This window comes from Chenopodium album, chromosome 8 (assembly GCF_948465745.1).
Source record: "Chenopodium album chromosome 8, dcCheAlbu1.1, whole genome shotgun sequence".
In the NCBI taxonomy this organism is placed as follows: domain Eukaryota; kingdom Viridiplantae; phylum Streptophyta; class Magnoliopsida; order Caryophyllales; family Amaranthaceae; genus Chenopodium; species Chenopodium album.
In genome coordinates, this window is record NC_137841.1 from 3,737,803 (window position 1) to 3,753,841 (window position 16,039).

The 16,039-nt window shown below is 33.0% G+C and overlaps 2 protein-coding genes across 2 annotated transcripts; both read right to left on the minus strand.

The window, feature by feature from the left end:
* Positions 1-326: 326 nt before the first annotated feature.
* On the minus strand, positions 327-8,026 carry LOC145555662 (protein RETICULATA-RELATED 1, chloroplastic-like). The gene is made up of 8 exons (XM_081617406.1): positions 7,872-8,026; positions 6,190-6,700; positions 5,714-5,812; positions 4,820-5,040; positions 4,300-4,369; positions 3,673-3,752; positions 2,759-2,823; positions 327-1,604 (listed from the first exon to the last, which is right to left on the minus strand). Exons 2-8 carry the CDS (start codon positions 6,682-6,684, stop codon positions 1,411-1,413), a joined length of 1,224 nt encoding a protein of 407 aa, XP_081473532.1. The 5' UTR covers positions 6,685-6,700; positions 7,872-8,026; the 3' UTR covers positions 327-1,410.
* A 2,284-nt stretch (positions 8,027-10,310) lies between these two features.
* LOC145642620 (S-norcoclaurine synthase 1-like) lies at positions 10,311-12,070 on the minus strand. Its single transcript, XM_081693812.1, has 3 exons — positions 11,939-12,070; positions 10,554-10,801; positions 10,311-10,314 (listed from the first exon to the last, which is right to left on the minus strand). Exons 1-3 carry the CDS (start codon positions 12,068-12,070, stop codon positions 10,311-10,313), a joined length of 384 nt encoding a protein of 127 aa, XP_081549938.1.
* Between the last annotated feature and the right edge of the window lie 3,969 nt (positions 12,071-16,039).

Genomic DNA, 16,039 nt, shown 5'->3' on the forward strand with positions numbered 1-16,039 from the left:
TTTGTATGTGTTTTTTCCTGCTTGATATTACTGTACTATTGTGAACAATGCTAGCATCCAGATAAAAATTTAACTGTATGGCTGGCAACTCTTATGTTATTCATGCATGTAATTGTATTTGTATGTAGAAAGAGCAATAAAAGACCATGATGTAAATAAAATTTAATCTCATGTACTCGTATTTGTATTCTTTTTTATTGGAATTTTAGTTACAAGAACTAGATTTGCTAGGGCTTGTCCTCAATTATCTTGATTTATTTTTAACCTGACCTAGCTGTAAGTTTGATCCCCTCATCAGAAGTAAAAATTTCAGATTAAAAAAATACTTTAGCCGGTAAGCGCATATTATATCATAGTAAGTGTCATCAAGTACATACAATGAGACCTCAGTAGGAGCGTGGTTTTCCCAACATTGTTCACAACCAAACGACACTAACCTAGCTAACAAAGTTCCCATCATGGTTAACATAAGACTAGAAAAATGGAAGAAATTACAGAGCTAGAATAGACAATCTTCAGCAATGCTATCAAAAGTGGAAAGGGTGAGGGCATTCTTCAGCTTTGTAATCAGAACCTCAGAGTCAGATTCAAGGATCACATCATTGTAATCATGATCTTTTGCTTTCTCCAAGCCAAAAAAAGCAGTCTGCCTTCAGCAATGAGAGGCTCCCACCGCTTTCACTCTTCTTGCAGCAGCAAGGAGCATCTTTCCAGAGCTATCACGAGCAACAGCCCCCAAACCAATCCACCCCTCGTCCTTGGTTGAGGCATCTACATTTATCTTCATAACCCCCGGTGGGGGAGGAGACCACACCACTCTGTCAGAAAACCGAGAGAGCCCCACATTTATTTTTATACTTCATATTTTAAATTAGACGAAAGAAGACTTAAGAACACAGGAGAGTTTAAAAAAAAATATAGAAAAGAAAAAGAAGCAAGCTGTTTCTGATCAACACTTGCTGCGCACTTAGATCTCCTGTAATTGTCAAATGATCCACCAATCACATATAACTAGAATCAAGTAATCTACATTGTTTCAACATAATATCTGGCAACACCTTTTGCTAAGTCGAAATTTTGAAAAAAAATGTCCAGTTTCTATAGCAATCTAACTCCAAATTGTCAGGTGGTCATCCTTTTCCTTTATTGAATATGGAACAGAAAGATAACATAAAGAACTAGAAAACCTGTCCTGCTTGCTGCTGCTCCTTGTTACAGCACACAGTGGAACGAACATCTCTGAACTGCTTCCTGGCACTACCAAAGGCTGTATATGTGATGCATGAACAGCTAGGGAAAATGTAACCAAAGTTGGCCAGGGCCTCTGTGATGTAAATACTGCAGCATTGTTGTTCTATGAAAGGACATGGGGGTGCAAGTGAAGATTTGGCTACAGGACTGAGAATCAAGCTATTGCACACCGCTCAATTTAGCCCAATCCACAAACTGCATACCACCGTAGATATTGTTGGCAAATCGCACACCAACTGTGAAAGCCATTGCAACAGGCGGAACTTGCTTCGCCAATGGTGATGTTTCAACTACACGCTCCAATCCATTTACAATCTGGTAACGTGTATTAGAGGAGATTGCCAGAAAAACACCTGTTCCCAAAAGCAAACATAACATTACAGTAGAAAGGACACAATATATTGTCATGAAGGCACAAAATTTTTAATAATTATATCAAACAGTTAAGACTTCTAATAAAGCACAACAGAAGCATTGCAAGTGAAATATTTTTGACATAAGGAAACTATTATGACGAATCAGGATACGCACTGGTTGCTAAAGCATGTCCTACTTGAGAATATAAAAAATCAACAACATTGCCAACTAACACTCAACATCTTCTGAAGATATTTCAAGTCTTGGTGCATGAAGATGAGAAAAGAATTACCAATTGGTACAGCCTGAAATTTACCAGTTTCTCCAATACTAAAAACCCTTTCTTCCTAAAGTTGAAAAAAAGTAGCCCACTCAGTTAACTCCAGTACTGGTCATGGGGCAGCAGTGTAGCCTGAGAAGGACAAGAACCCAATGATCTGAGGAAATTTGAAATAATATCCCGAAACTTGCCACTAGTCCACTACATGTCCTTGATGGTGCTAGACTATCCTAATACATAGAAACCACTTGATCTCCCAGAAGTCCTTGATGGCAATGGACTTTTAATATATACGGAGACATCTTTCTCACAATTTCTGTTGTTATATATTCTAAGTTCCCATTTTTTCCCACTAAAATTAATCCATCAAATCTTGAAAGCTTGATAAAATTCTCTATTGGTAGCAGTTTCTCAAACTAAATGAATACCGTGATCTTGCAACTAGTAAGATCATTGACCAAGGCTTATTGTCTTCTTCAAGTTTCAAAATTTTATTTCTAGTAATCCCATCAATTATCAATGAATTGTCTTGCGTTTAAATAAGGGAGAAAGTGTGGAACTAGTCTTGGCAAGCCACTTATTGCACCATCTTTGGCCTCAAACTGAACTGTGAATTTAACTTAAAGCCAAAGCTTACGCAAAATATTGTAAGCAAGCACCATCACACTAGATACTGACTTTTGAGCAAATAGGTTTACCTAAACAGTTGCATGATCAAAGCCAAACAAAACATAAAAGCATGAAATACTAATTTGATGTCAAAATATTGAGCAGAGATAATAAGTATAAAAGGGTGAAATAAGGGTCTATCATAAGAAGACAGATTCGCGTGTTTCACAGCAGCAAAGTTCAAAACATATTCAAACGTACCCCAGAGTGCAGCACTTTTTACAAGTGGCGGAACAGGTACATCATCATCAGACTTCTTAATGTTCCTGTCAAAGCAAATAAAAAAAAAATGGTATTAAGCAATTTCAGTTCAGAAATCAAATGTAACATAACTAAACTAACATGGAAAATACATGTACGTTTACAGGCAATCGACAGTCAGAAACCCCAGAAACATGTCGAAGCGTTAGAATTGACATAGGGGCAGAGGGTGGGTGGGAGGGGGAAGGGGAGGGAGAGGTGGTGGTGGAGAGTATGAATTATGAACAAACTTTGTCTGATAATCCAGGAAGAGTGTGCCATCAGACGGCTAGGGAAGTTTCTAGCAAGTACAGCTAACTTAAAAAAAGGTTCTAACTCAGCTGCACATTGGCTTTAGAAAATTAAGCAGTCTCTCCAACTCAAATTTGATTCAAACTTTAGAAGCACTAGAAGTTCTTCACCATTGCTTCCTAAGTACTTTAAGTCTTCCACTATGCTTTTAGATCTGACTTCATATACATCCAGTCTATGATAAAACTTATTAGCTACTTAATTTACAAAAGCTTTGTCAATTGCAACATACTTCGTATTATATGGTTCTCCACGGGCTAGATCTCCCAGAACTTAAGAATAATTTGCAGAGTGTAGAAAAATAAATTGGTAAGGTTTGTTGAAGACAAAAGAAAGTAAAGACTGTAGTTCATCCATAATTTACTGAACCACATAATTTAATTCTATATTCATCTAACAATAGGGAACTAGTTATCAACACACCTTACCAAATAATTAAATGGTAACAATAGGGTACAGTCTTTACTTTCTGACTATCATGAATCAGGGCTGAATGATACAATTACTCAAAACATGATGTGAGATGACAAGCAAAATATAATGCCAGATTCTTAAAAAATTACCGTTTAGCAGTCATGATCATATTCGCAATGCCCTGTCCAACAATTCCACATCCAAATCCAACAGCTCCATATAATACACCCTGCATGTCAAAATTGTAAATTTATATTAAATTATCAATAATGTATTTTCTATCAAATGTGAATTTACAGTTGAATACTTGATGAAACTTCAACCAATCATCATTCACCATAACATTATACTTATTGATCAAATCCTACACTATCTAGACCATTTTCTTAATAAATGCATGGAAAGATGTATGTAACTCTTGTTGGGAGGTTTGAAGAGTCTTTTGGCTCAGGATTTGCTTACAAGAACATCATGCATCCTGAGGGAGCTTGGATGATGGGGAAGGCAAGGATCATTTGTACCCTAGGAATGGGAGCATTACATAAAACGCTAAAAGTTGATATGTTTATTTTCCATCTGTTTTTTCCCTCGTCTTAGAAGCAAAGTTGATATGTTTTATCTTAAAATTTTTATGCCTGATAAAACATGTCACAAGGGGGCACATAAACTACATGCATTAAGATAAAGTTGCTCTGTAAGGACATGCAAGCTACTGAGTTATGTGTTATACACTAGCTTTTTCTTACAAAAATAAACTAATACAAACCAAGTCATACCTTGTAGAAGTATGATGCAATTCTTTGCTTTACTGAAAATCTGCATCCTGGTCTTTCAGCTTCAAAGACGCTGCAATTCCAACATGTAAACGTTTAGTTTCTAAAAACAGTGTACATGCAAAACCAAAGATATAAAACAAAGCCGGAGCCCAATAAATCACTTCGTAAGACCAAGGAAGTGCAACTAATATTCGGAATGCTGGTAAGTAAATTAGGGGAAAGATAAGGCAACTAGAGGAAAAATATCTCCAACGAGTGCCAATGAGAAGGCAAGAGGGAGAATTTTCAAAATTACTTTAACGTCTTCATTTTAAACTTGAAATGTTCTGCTAAGGGAAGTGAGTGGCGAAATGCCCTCTCCCTCCTCACTTCTTTACAATCCAAACAAAGTGTTTTAGCCGACACACATACTTTCTCACTGAAAATGGATATTGGTCCAAGCACTATGGAGTATCAAAATAGCAATGAAATATCTAGTACGTCAGAGAAGATTGATCACACCATTTTTAGTTCCAGTTACCTGCTAGGTAGGTTACGACAAGCAAGCTGGAAACGTCCCAGTAAACCTCTTGATACTGTCTGTTGCCCAATACGAACATATGGTGCTAACATACCAACCAAGGCTATGTCGACAACCACACCAACTAGAAGATCTGCAGCATACAACTCAAACTCATTCCAAAAATCCTTCCCCCTTTTTTGAACTTCAGCAAATGTTGCACAACATGAATCTATAACTATCTGCATCATTCAACACAACCGATAAAATACTCAGAGCATTCTAGATGGGGGTTCATAAATACCTGCACAAATCACCATTTTTAACAGCAAAGGAAAATATAGCTTCAAGATTATACACATGGCCATGCAAACAATTATTTTGAGCTTAGAAGCACATTGATTAAACACAATGTACAAAAATCAAACAAAGATAAAAAGCTATGGACATGATAGTGAGTTAGTACATTGATTACAAGTCTGTTCAGTGTCCATTGCAATTTAAAAAGCAATTAGTGTCCCCATCCCAAAAAATTAAAACAATTGGCACAAATTAGCCACTATCCAAGATATTTATCATGCATTTATTCCAAACGAGCATGGTAAGGCTCTGTTCAGTTCACCTTATTTTCACTTATTTCAAGTATGATAAGTTCATATAAGATAATATATGGGCTAATAAGTGCATATAATAATTCTTCAAAAAAAAAAAAGTGCATATAATATAAATATACAATACAAGGGTTAATAAGTTCAAGGTTGATAAATTCAGATAAGATAATTTAAAGGCTAAAAAGTTCAGATAAGATAAGTTCATAATATAAGATAATTCAGGTGAATAGACCACTACCCAATAAATAAAAAAAATAAAAGTCTCAGTGCTTCTTGGCTCAAAATGAATATATTATCAACGTACCTCAGTCCCAACTTTGAATAAGAATGCAGGATCTGCTATCATTCTATTGCGGAGCATTGAACAATGTCTCATCAGAAAGCCAAGTGGCCAAAATGATCCCTGAGTATCAATACAAACTAAAATATGAATAAATATTCACAAGTGGAACCAATTAGAAAATTATACGTAGTATCTAATTTGACAAGAGCATGAAACCAAAACGTCTTTATTGGTTTCAAGTAATATTATTAGCATCTATGCAACACATTTTCCTTCATTACATAACTTCATCTCTCATGGAATTGAGAGAACACCAAATGTATAGAGTGACACATTTTAACATAAGTTTAGATATTCAATTACAATTCATTCTCAAGCAAAATTCATCTATTTCTCTGCCCGTTTTTAGAATCAAAATAATAATCAATAAAAGAGCCCCACTTTGCCAAAGGAAATCAATTCCAAATTTAAAAAAAAAAAAAATGAAAAAACTATACCTGTAACTCTATGTATCGCATCAGTATAAGTTCTCTTATCCCTGTAGTTTTAGCAGCTTCTAGTATATCCGAGGGAAGAGTTACCCCATGTTTCTCAGTTTCTCGTATCACATCCTCAAATTTCAAAAGTGGACCAAATTCCTTTTCATCCTCATTGTCCCCTTCGCCTTTGCCGCTGCCACCACCACTGCTGCCATCACCTCCATTTTCTGGTGGAAAATTTCCATTACCGTTTCCAGAATCCTCTACAACCCCATTGTCCTCTAAATCAGACAGTGTTTTTGTAGATTTGCCATTATAGCTTTTCACAAGGAAAACATCAGTATTTCGATTTGACAAGGCCAAATTTGTGACTCTTAGAGCATCTTTGGTTTGAGAAAAACCTATAGCCTTACATTCAAGCACAAAATTGCAAGTCTTATGCCTGTTCAAGTTGGTCTCATTTAATGCAGTGCTGTAGTAGTTTGATAGATTGAATAATGAACCAACCGACATTTCTCCTCAATGAACTCTATCATTTTTGTAACACAAGAAAGAAATGAAAGAAAGAAAATTATACATAAATGTAAGAGGATTTTAGAGATATCTAATATATACATAGAATTATCATAAAAAGCCAAAACATTGTTAAATAAATAGCACAAGAATATCTATCATATACGAAGGATGTAAATTGCCATTGATAGTTGAAAAGAGGACAGAATACCAAATGCACACAACTTTCCTCCAAACAAGTCTAGACCAAAGACCCAAAAAAGAATCTACATCTTCAACAAAGCAAAAGAATCTTTATATACACAATCTGTCCAAAGATACATTTGTCACAAGGTGTTTGTAATCCCTCCAACCATAATATTTCCTCCATCGAGCATCTCCAATCCATTGGAAATCGTCTTTGGTTAATAATAACACATTTTTATCCGAGCAACAATCCTTGTTCCTAGTTGTGATGGCTAATTTAGTTGGTAAAGTCTTTTGAGACAATATATAAGACTTGTTATCAAATTCCGTCTATATCAATGTAGAGATGCAAAAAATAATTCCTTATTCCACACTATTGATCGATTCTCACTCAATTATAACACCCTTTAAAGTTTGTGAATAAACAACAAGAACACTATGACTGTATTGGATGAAATCACCCCCATTACAACTCGATTCAATTGATGTGGTGTAGAGTTTAAATACTAAAACCACTAACGATGTTACTTAAATAAATTATAATCAGTTAACTAAACAAAAATAAAATTCCTCTCAAATGTTGAATTCCTTTCTTGTCTAAAGTCTAATGGGTTTTTCAAACAAAAAAAAGGGGAAATGTTCGATTTTCAATCATCTCATAAATCATTAAATCCCAAAATTATAATCTTGAAAAAAGTAGTTTAATTTGAAATAAAAAAAAAAAAAAAAAACAAGGGATGCAATTCAACCACTTTGGGCGATTAAAAATCGAGTCTTCCACCCAAAAAATATTAATAAAAATAAAAATATATGAATAAATACAAGATCATGAATCTATTGCAATGAATTACAAGAATAAGGGCTCAAACATTCACATTAGAACAGAAAAAACATGGGAAAAAAAAAAAAAAAAGAGGCACACATGCATACAAAGAAGCAGAAAACAGAATCATATTCACTGAAAAAAGAGTAGAATCAAAGAACAAAATTGATAGACTAACCAGTAATCGCGAAGGATCAGAGAATTTAGAAGGGAGAAAATTGATGAATTCGAAAGGAGCAGAGAAAAGGGTGGCAACTGCCAATGGAGGTGAGCACGACCGCGGTTGGAGTATAAGCAGCAGTGCAGCACTGAGGTTTTTGGAATCATTTTTAATTTTTTCTTTATTTATTTATAATAATTATCACATGTGGTTGGCCACTTAACATACTGTATAGGCGGGGTTACTTATTATGTAATTACTTGGTCGATCAGGGTCTAGGGGTTACTTGGTCGGTAAGGGATTAGTCTCACACTGAAAACGCGCTAATTGCGACTGGTTAACCTTTAAATAAGTAACCTCTGATAAGGTAACCATGCACGGTGTGGCCAGCCATATAGAAAAAACACCGATTTATTTATATGAGAATTTTAATTAATTAGACCCAACTTAGATCATGTTCTCCTTTTTTTTTTTTTTTTTTTTTTTTTTGTGGGTAATTAGAGAGCCACAAAGACGAAATTATTTGAGCTATCCCTCGCTCTCATGTTCTACTTGATATAAAGCTTCATTCTAGGCATTTTCATAAAATTTGGTTAAAAGTTCTTCAATATTATGAAAGCTACGGTTAATGAAATTCTTTATATCGTGACCGTTAGATACAATGTGACCGTCATCATATCTTAAGATTTACACCGTAAAAATTTCTCACATAGGGGTGATTTTCACCAGAACCTCAAGACAGTACGTAGGGCATATGTTTATTAATAACTCTAACTACTCATCCACGATCAATCAATAATTCTATATATGCATTTACGCAATTACGCATCGATCCAATTAAGGAGATTATACCTTAGATGTAGACGATGTACTATAAACCATATATATTTAATTTGCACGTGATTAAAATCTAATTTATGTCATGCTTGGTAACTATAAGCGTTACAATGTACGGAGTATTAATTATATTACTATTACAATTCAATGTCTAGCCGATCGATTATGCATGATGGTCAATTATTCAATACATGCACAACTATTTGAAATTTTTCCCATGAGTCCAATCCATCCTCATTATATGTGTATTTTTTCTTTTCAATGCAACATGTAAACTATAACAAATTACAATAAATTATTATTGTTACAGGGTTTTATTATTATTCAACGGTCTATAATTAAAGGAGGACATATATAATTTATTCGGTACATAACTACGTAACAAATGCAAGGGTTATACGTACAAAACTACAAAAGGTAGCTACGTATTACATGAAATCTACAAATTCATGTATATTTGTATAACATTTATTTGGAACATTAATTGTATCAAAGTATATTGTATCATAGTGATGGAATATAAAACCAATGACTGGTCTTATATTGTTTCAATTAAATTAGCTTAGGTCATCTTAACAGTTGTGATGGGTCTAATGCTCGTGGGATGGTAGCGAAAAAAGATTTCACTGTAATTTTTCACCCTTTTGTAAACAGCTGGCTGATCTTCTGTTATTAAAGCTTTCAGAGGTCCGATTTCCTTATGTTGAGCAGGGCCGCAGAACAATGGTAGAGAGACCCTTTCTTTTTCCGGGTTTGGCACCACTCTATGTATTGCGCTTTTGAAGATGCCATTGCTCATTATCTACACAATCAAATTAAAATCACGAATTTCAAAATTTAGGCTCAACTCGAGTTTGACAATCAACTAGACCAGCAAACCCTGTTTACTGTTCTTTGTGACTCTCTATGGATAACAAATCAATAATACGACATAACAAAAAATAAAAAAAAACTCGTACCTCCATTTGGTCGCCAACATTGACAAAGATAGCATGAGGAAGAACGGGTGCTTTAAACCACTTGTTATCTTTTTGAAATTCAAGGCCTTCAATTTCTTTATCTTGCAACAAAAAAGTCATGGCACTCGAGTCTGCATGTTTGCTAGAGGTTCGAATTTGGTCAATATATGAACATGGTATGTAAAAATTAAATCTCGCTATCACTTGTAATGTTCCTCCATATTCTTCCTCAAAACTATTCTCTTCCAAGTTCAAACATCGTGCCATATATTGGATCAATTTGTCATGCAACGTTTTCACGTTCATACTATACTCGTCCAAAACTTCCCTGCAAAAAAAATTGATTTGTTCGTTTAGTTGATTAGATATAATGGACTTATATTCAAATTGAGTATTAATAACATGGACAAATTAAATTAAAAGAACAAAATAATTTAACAAGTTTACTACATACAAATATACAATGATGTACTTGTACTTGATATATATGTTGTTTTATTAGAAGGCGAAAATGATAGGTGGCTGAAGAACTACCCTTAATGTTAGGGCAAGATGGACATGTATCAAGGTTCGGGAAGGATGGAATCAACAATTAATAATTAGATACAAAAAAAAAAAAAAAAAAAAAAAAAAAAAAAAAAAGATGTAGACCTTGTTCTGTTCAGCTTATATTAGAAATTTATGTATCACTTATTCTTGCCAAAATTAGCTTAGATAAAAAAAATAAAAAATTGATATTAATATTGTATAAATCAATACGAATCCAATAAGATCCCACGTGACTATATTTTTACTTAAGCATAATTCGGTAAAGCTAGTCAAAGTGAAACAAGTGAATAGTGTAAAAGTCAAACTGTTGCAACTATAAAAAAAAACGGAGAAAGTAGTATATACATTTAAGTACCTAAAAGACGGAAGAGTTTGAGGCCAACGATCAAGTTTGCGTTCCTCAAAAGGGTAGGTTGTGAGCCATAAGCGCGACTGCCATAAGAGAGGTACATTGTTTGAAGTGATTGAGTCATTGCCATAACCTTGAGGTTCTGTTGCTGTCCTTACATATTTTTCTTTCTCCTCTTGAGGCAATCTATTGAATTCGAGCCCAACATTTCGAACTTTGTCCAAGTATTCCACAGACATGCCATGATTTACAAGCTAACAAAAACATAAATAAAATCATCATCATCATTAGTACATACAAATATACAATACCTTAAATAAATAAACTTATGAGATCAATCAGAGTAACTTTTTCTATTTTATGACAACAACCATAATACTAATTCTTTATTGGATGATTTTGATTTTTTTTTTATGTCAAAATTAATTATAATTCATCTATCAAGTTTTAAAGGAAAATTAATGTATTTTGAAACACCCCCCTATTTACTAATAATAAATTTTGAAATAATTTTAGAATTATTTTTATGATTTTTCTAATTAATTTACAAAATTCAATTGTTATTATTACTTAAATTAAAAAATAATTCATAAATTAACTATAAAAATATTAAAAAAATAAATTAAAAAAACATTTATAATAAATTGGGTTATTTTGACTTTTACCACCTCCAACAAACGAAAAATTTGCTTTTACCACCTCTATAAAAAAAGGTTTTATTTTACCACCACATAAAAAAAATAAAAGTTGGCTTTTACCGTTAATCACCGCCAACTAACGGATTCCGTTCATAAATCTGTTAGTGGAGCCATACCATGTCCATGCTTCACCATATTATTGAGGATTTATGTACGGAATCCGTTAGTTGGCGGTCGTGATTGGTGATAAAAATTAAACCAATATTCAATTTTTTATGTGGTGGTAAAATAAAACCTTTTTTATGGAGGTGGGAAAAGCAAATAAGTGGTTTTTAGAGGTGGTAAAAATGAAAATTTCCTAATAAATTTGACATAAAAAATAAATCAAGAATCAGCAAATATAAAATTATTACTATCTCCGTTAAATGTTATGTGCAACTTTAGGGTATTATTTGAGAGATATAAAATATTCCAAAATTGCACATAACATTTAACGGAAGTAGTATAATGATAGTTATTTTAAAGATGATTACCCTAGAATTTTTACATCACAAAACCCTCTTATTAGAAATTATCTTACAGGCGTAATTATCAGGGTGGTTCAACCATGTTTAAAATAAGATTGCGCTAAGAAAAACGTACAACTCAGCAAATAAATTATTTCAAAAGAAAAAAAAAAATCAAAAAATAAAGGCAAATAATACAACGTAAATATGCCCTTAAACTAAAGAAAGAAAATTCTGATCAGCTCACCTGGAAGCAACCCCATGAGCTGAGAGCAGCATGGAGTTTCTTCAATTCGTCGGCCACCACATCAGGAGATGGACATGAGAGAAGAGCGAAATCGATAACATGGTTTTCCATATATGGAAGATCAGCAGCCATATTGTGATAACTAAGTTGATTTTTTGTGCTGCAAAAATTAACAAGATTTTTGCTTGTTTATAATTAATAAGCTAGCTTAGTGGTTAGTATTAGACTAGTATAGTAGTAGTAATTAGCTGCCTTAGCTTGAACGTATAGTAGCTAGTGATATGATCACCTAATTTATAGTAATTTCATTATTAAAATTTTCGTCTTCCTAATCAATTTTCTTTTCCTTCGTTTATTTTATTATTTTTTTTGTCAAATTCTATGTTCTTAAAGTTTTCTTCATTATGTTTTTACAACTAACTACGTAGTCTTACAATTAGAAGTCAAGTAACAGCCTGACCAATAATTAAGAATTCTTTTGGTCAAAGAAGGTAGGTCTAGAAAACATACAAAGTTTGTTATATAAAATATTTAAGACAATCATTATTGTTGGACAAAAGGAGTATTTTTATCTTATTTTTGTTTATTATTATTTTCTTTTTTTGGAATACTATTAAATTACAAATAATACTCCAATCATCAAAATATATATTTCAAAATCATAAAACCAAAAAAAAATACCAGCGATGATATTGAACATGCATATGTGATACGTTAATTGAAGGAATATAATACTTGTATATCTCAAAATCACCCTCTTGTTATTAGACCTCACAATCCTAACTCACTCCGAATAATCTAACCCACGAGGCGAAAATTTCCCAAAATAATCAGTGATCCGAAAATGACCTGATCTAAACTAACCCAAACGTGACTTGATGCTCGAAATGACCTAACTTGAATGACTCGACACGAAATTGACCGAAAACCCAAAGTTGACCCGATCCGAAGTGACCCGGTAGATACTCATGTTTAGTTTTTTTTTTTTTACAGAAATTTACTATAGTTTATAACTATTGCTTGTATATAAAAGTTAGGTTTATTCTTGAAATAAGAGGGAATTTTCCCACAATTTTTCGAGGAAGCCCCAGTTAATAATCAATTTGATAAACAAAATTTGTTTATCAAATGGCAAAATGGTAAATAAAACAACATAATTAAATGCCTAGTCAACATGGCATTTCCGTAAATATATCAACAATTGTGCAGTGGAACCCATATTTAATAAAAATTTGTTGATTTATTTACAATTTTGCCATTTGATAAACAAATTTTGTTTATCATATTGATAAACTTGTATTTTCTCCAATTTTTCTAAGTGAATTCATTTTTGGCAATGTGATCCGACTCAAATTTGACCCGACTTGAACTGATCCGACCAAAACTTGACCCGAAAACTAATCCTGAAAATTGACTCGATCTGAACTGACCCAACCCGAATTGACCCGACTCGAACTTGATCCGACCTAAACTCAACCCGAAGTGTTGACCCGAAACCCGAACTGACCCTACTTGACTCGAAGCCAACCCAAATATTTGCTGATCCGAAAGCGACCCGACCTGAAATGATCCGATCGAAATACCCGTTTGCCAGGTCTACTTGTTATTGACATATGATATGTGTGTAACTAGTAATCCAGTTTTATACATTTACTAGGCTATCCCCGTGCGATGCACAGTTAAAATTAAGGAAATTTTGCAAAAAAATCACCTTTTATAATAAGCAATTTTTTGTAAGAAACCACCTTATAAATTATTTTTTTTGCAATTTTTTTTTTTGCAAATCAATACCTTTATGCCGGAAAATGAGGTTTTACCACATTTTCCGGCGTTAACTACCCCAATCTACCCACGAAACCACCTCTCTCCTCAGCCCCACCCACGAAACCACCTCCCTCCCAAGCCCCACCCACAAACCACCCTTTTATGGCGTTGACCACCATAAACACACCCCCTCTTACGGTGTTGACCACCCTAAATACACCCCTTTAACGACATTGACCACCCTAAACCCACCTCTATAGCCCTAGCCACCCTTCTCCCTTCCACTGTGAGTTTCGTGGGTGCGGATGGCGTAGTCAACGCCGGAAAATAGGGTTTGACTCTATTTTCCGGCATAAAGGTATGGTTTTGCAAAAAAAAATTTGATTAAGGTGTGTCTTTGTAAAAAAAAATTTATAAGGTGGTTTCTTGCAAAAAAAAAAAAATGCTTATAAAAGGTGGTTTTTTGCAAAATTTCCTAAAATTAACCTTTCTTATAATTTATAGTATTAAGTTGCTTTACAATGTCTATGAAGATTTAGAATTAAATATAAAAATTATCTACTTACATTTAAGGAAAGTAAATAAAATTGAAACCACAATCAAGCATCAAACAAATTAGGTATGTGAAACTATAATTTAGGAGAGAAACTTAATTGGTTAATTGAATTGTATATAGACATTTATGCATTAAAGTCAAAAGTGTAGATTAAAAATTGAAAAAAAAAAATCATTAATAATTGATGACATCATACATAAAATTGGAGGGAAAAAATTTAATGTGAGAATGACACGTAAGATTGTTTCATAATTGATGATGTCAGCAATGTTTTGTTTTAGTAATAGTTAATAGATTTACAATGTCCGGTTTAAGGATTGGAAATACTAATTGAAATAAAGATGAAACGACAAGCTTTGAAATTGATAAGAATGTTAATTAATAAGTAAAGTTCTTTTGTAGAATTACCTGTGTATAGGGTTGAAATGTTTTAGATAACTTTTTACAATTTTTTTTTCTTTTTGTGCAAACTTTTTAAAATTACAAAAAAGGTAAAAGAAAAAAAAGGTTATTCATATATATAAAAAAAAAAGCCCTAAATTTGGATGGTACTGATTACCCGAAAAAAAAGTCCTTAAATTTTAATGGTACTTTTTTTTTTTGAGAACAAATTTTAATGGTACTTGATCACCAAAAAATGATTGATTATTCTAAAATTTTATGGTACTTGATCACCAAAATTTTGCAAAAACAAAATAAAATAATATTCTATATTAACAATAGTGAGAAAGTCCACAAGGACCACAACCCATCAAATTATAGTCGCATATAAAAATAAGTTGTTTTGACATTAGATCACCTAAATTTAAAAAATAAAAATATAAACTTTATATTATGTATAACTTTGATCATTAACCATTCTCTTAGCTGTATTAGTCAATGGAAGAGCTAGAAGGGTACGTATATATTATGGAGGTCATAATATAGCTAATTTAAGAAGTGATTATTTTTTAAATAAAATTATTAGATTAGAATATCATTGCACACAACTAATACAATTATGACTAGTTTTTGTCTAAGGGGAATATTATGTTGATTTGACCAAATATCATGTATATTTTAGGTTTTATTTAATTTGTACTAGTAAAAAATTGATCAATTGTTAGAAAAATGACCCACATATTACTTCGTAGATAGTGACTACTAGTCCCTTGTTGAAAAAAGAGAAAGGGATAGATTGACAAACATAAAATATCGGTAAGCAATGTAATTTACCAATTACACCAATTAGATTTTATGCTACGGCGTATGCGCTTATATGCAATCAATAAATTGTCGTCGGGTGGAGGTAACCCCTTAAACACAGACTTACTCCCCTACCTCTTCCCTTGGCTAACAAATTTAATCATTTATAGTATACTATTTACGTCCTTCATATCTCCAACCAAATTCAACATTTGATCTAACAATCTGAACTTGTGAGGTTCCTTTGTTTTTTTGTTTTTTTTTTTTTTGAAAAAAGGTTCCTTTGGTTCTTAATTAGTTAGATGGTTTGTTTATGTCTGATTTTTTTCTATAAAAATTGCATGTATTTATTTGTCTTAGATAATGAATGAGGCAATCATTATTGTATTCTTCAAGCTTAACTTGGAGAGACATTCATTGTGGGTCAGGGCAATCTAGTGGAACCAGTAAAAAAAAAAAAGTACATTTATTTACCGCGGTTTAAAGCTATTCATTTGCTTTGTTTTTGGAGGGACAGCAAACCCGAGGGGAGCAAGATGATGAATGAAGTACCACCCAAAATTAATTAATTAGCCTAGTTATGGGAAAAGTAGCTC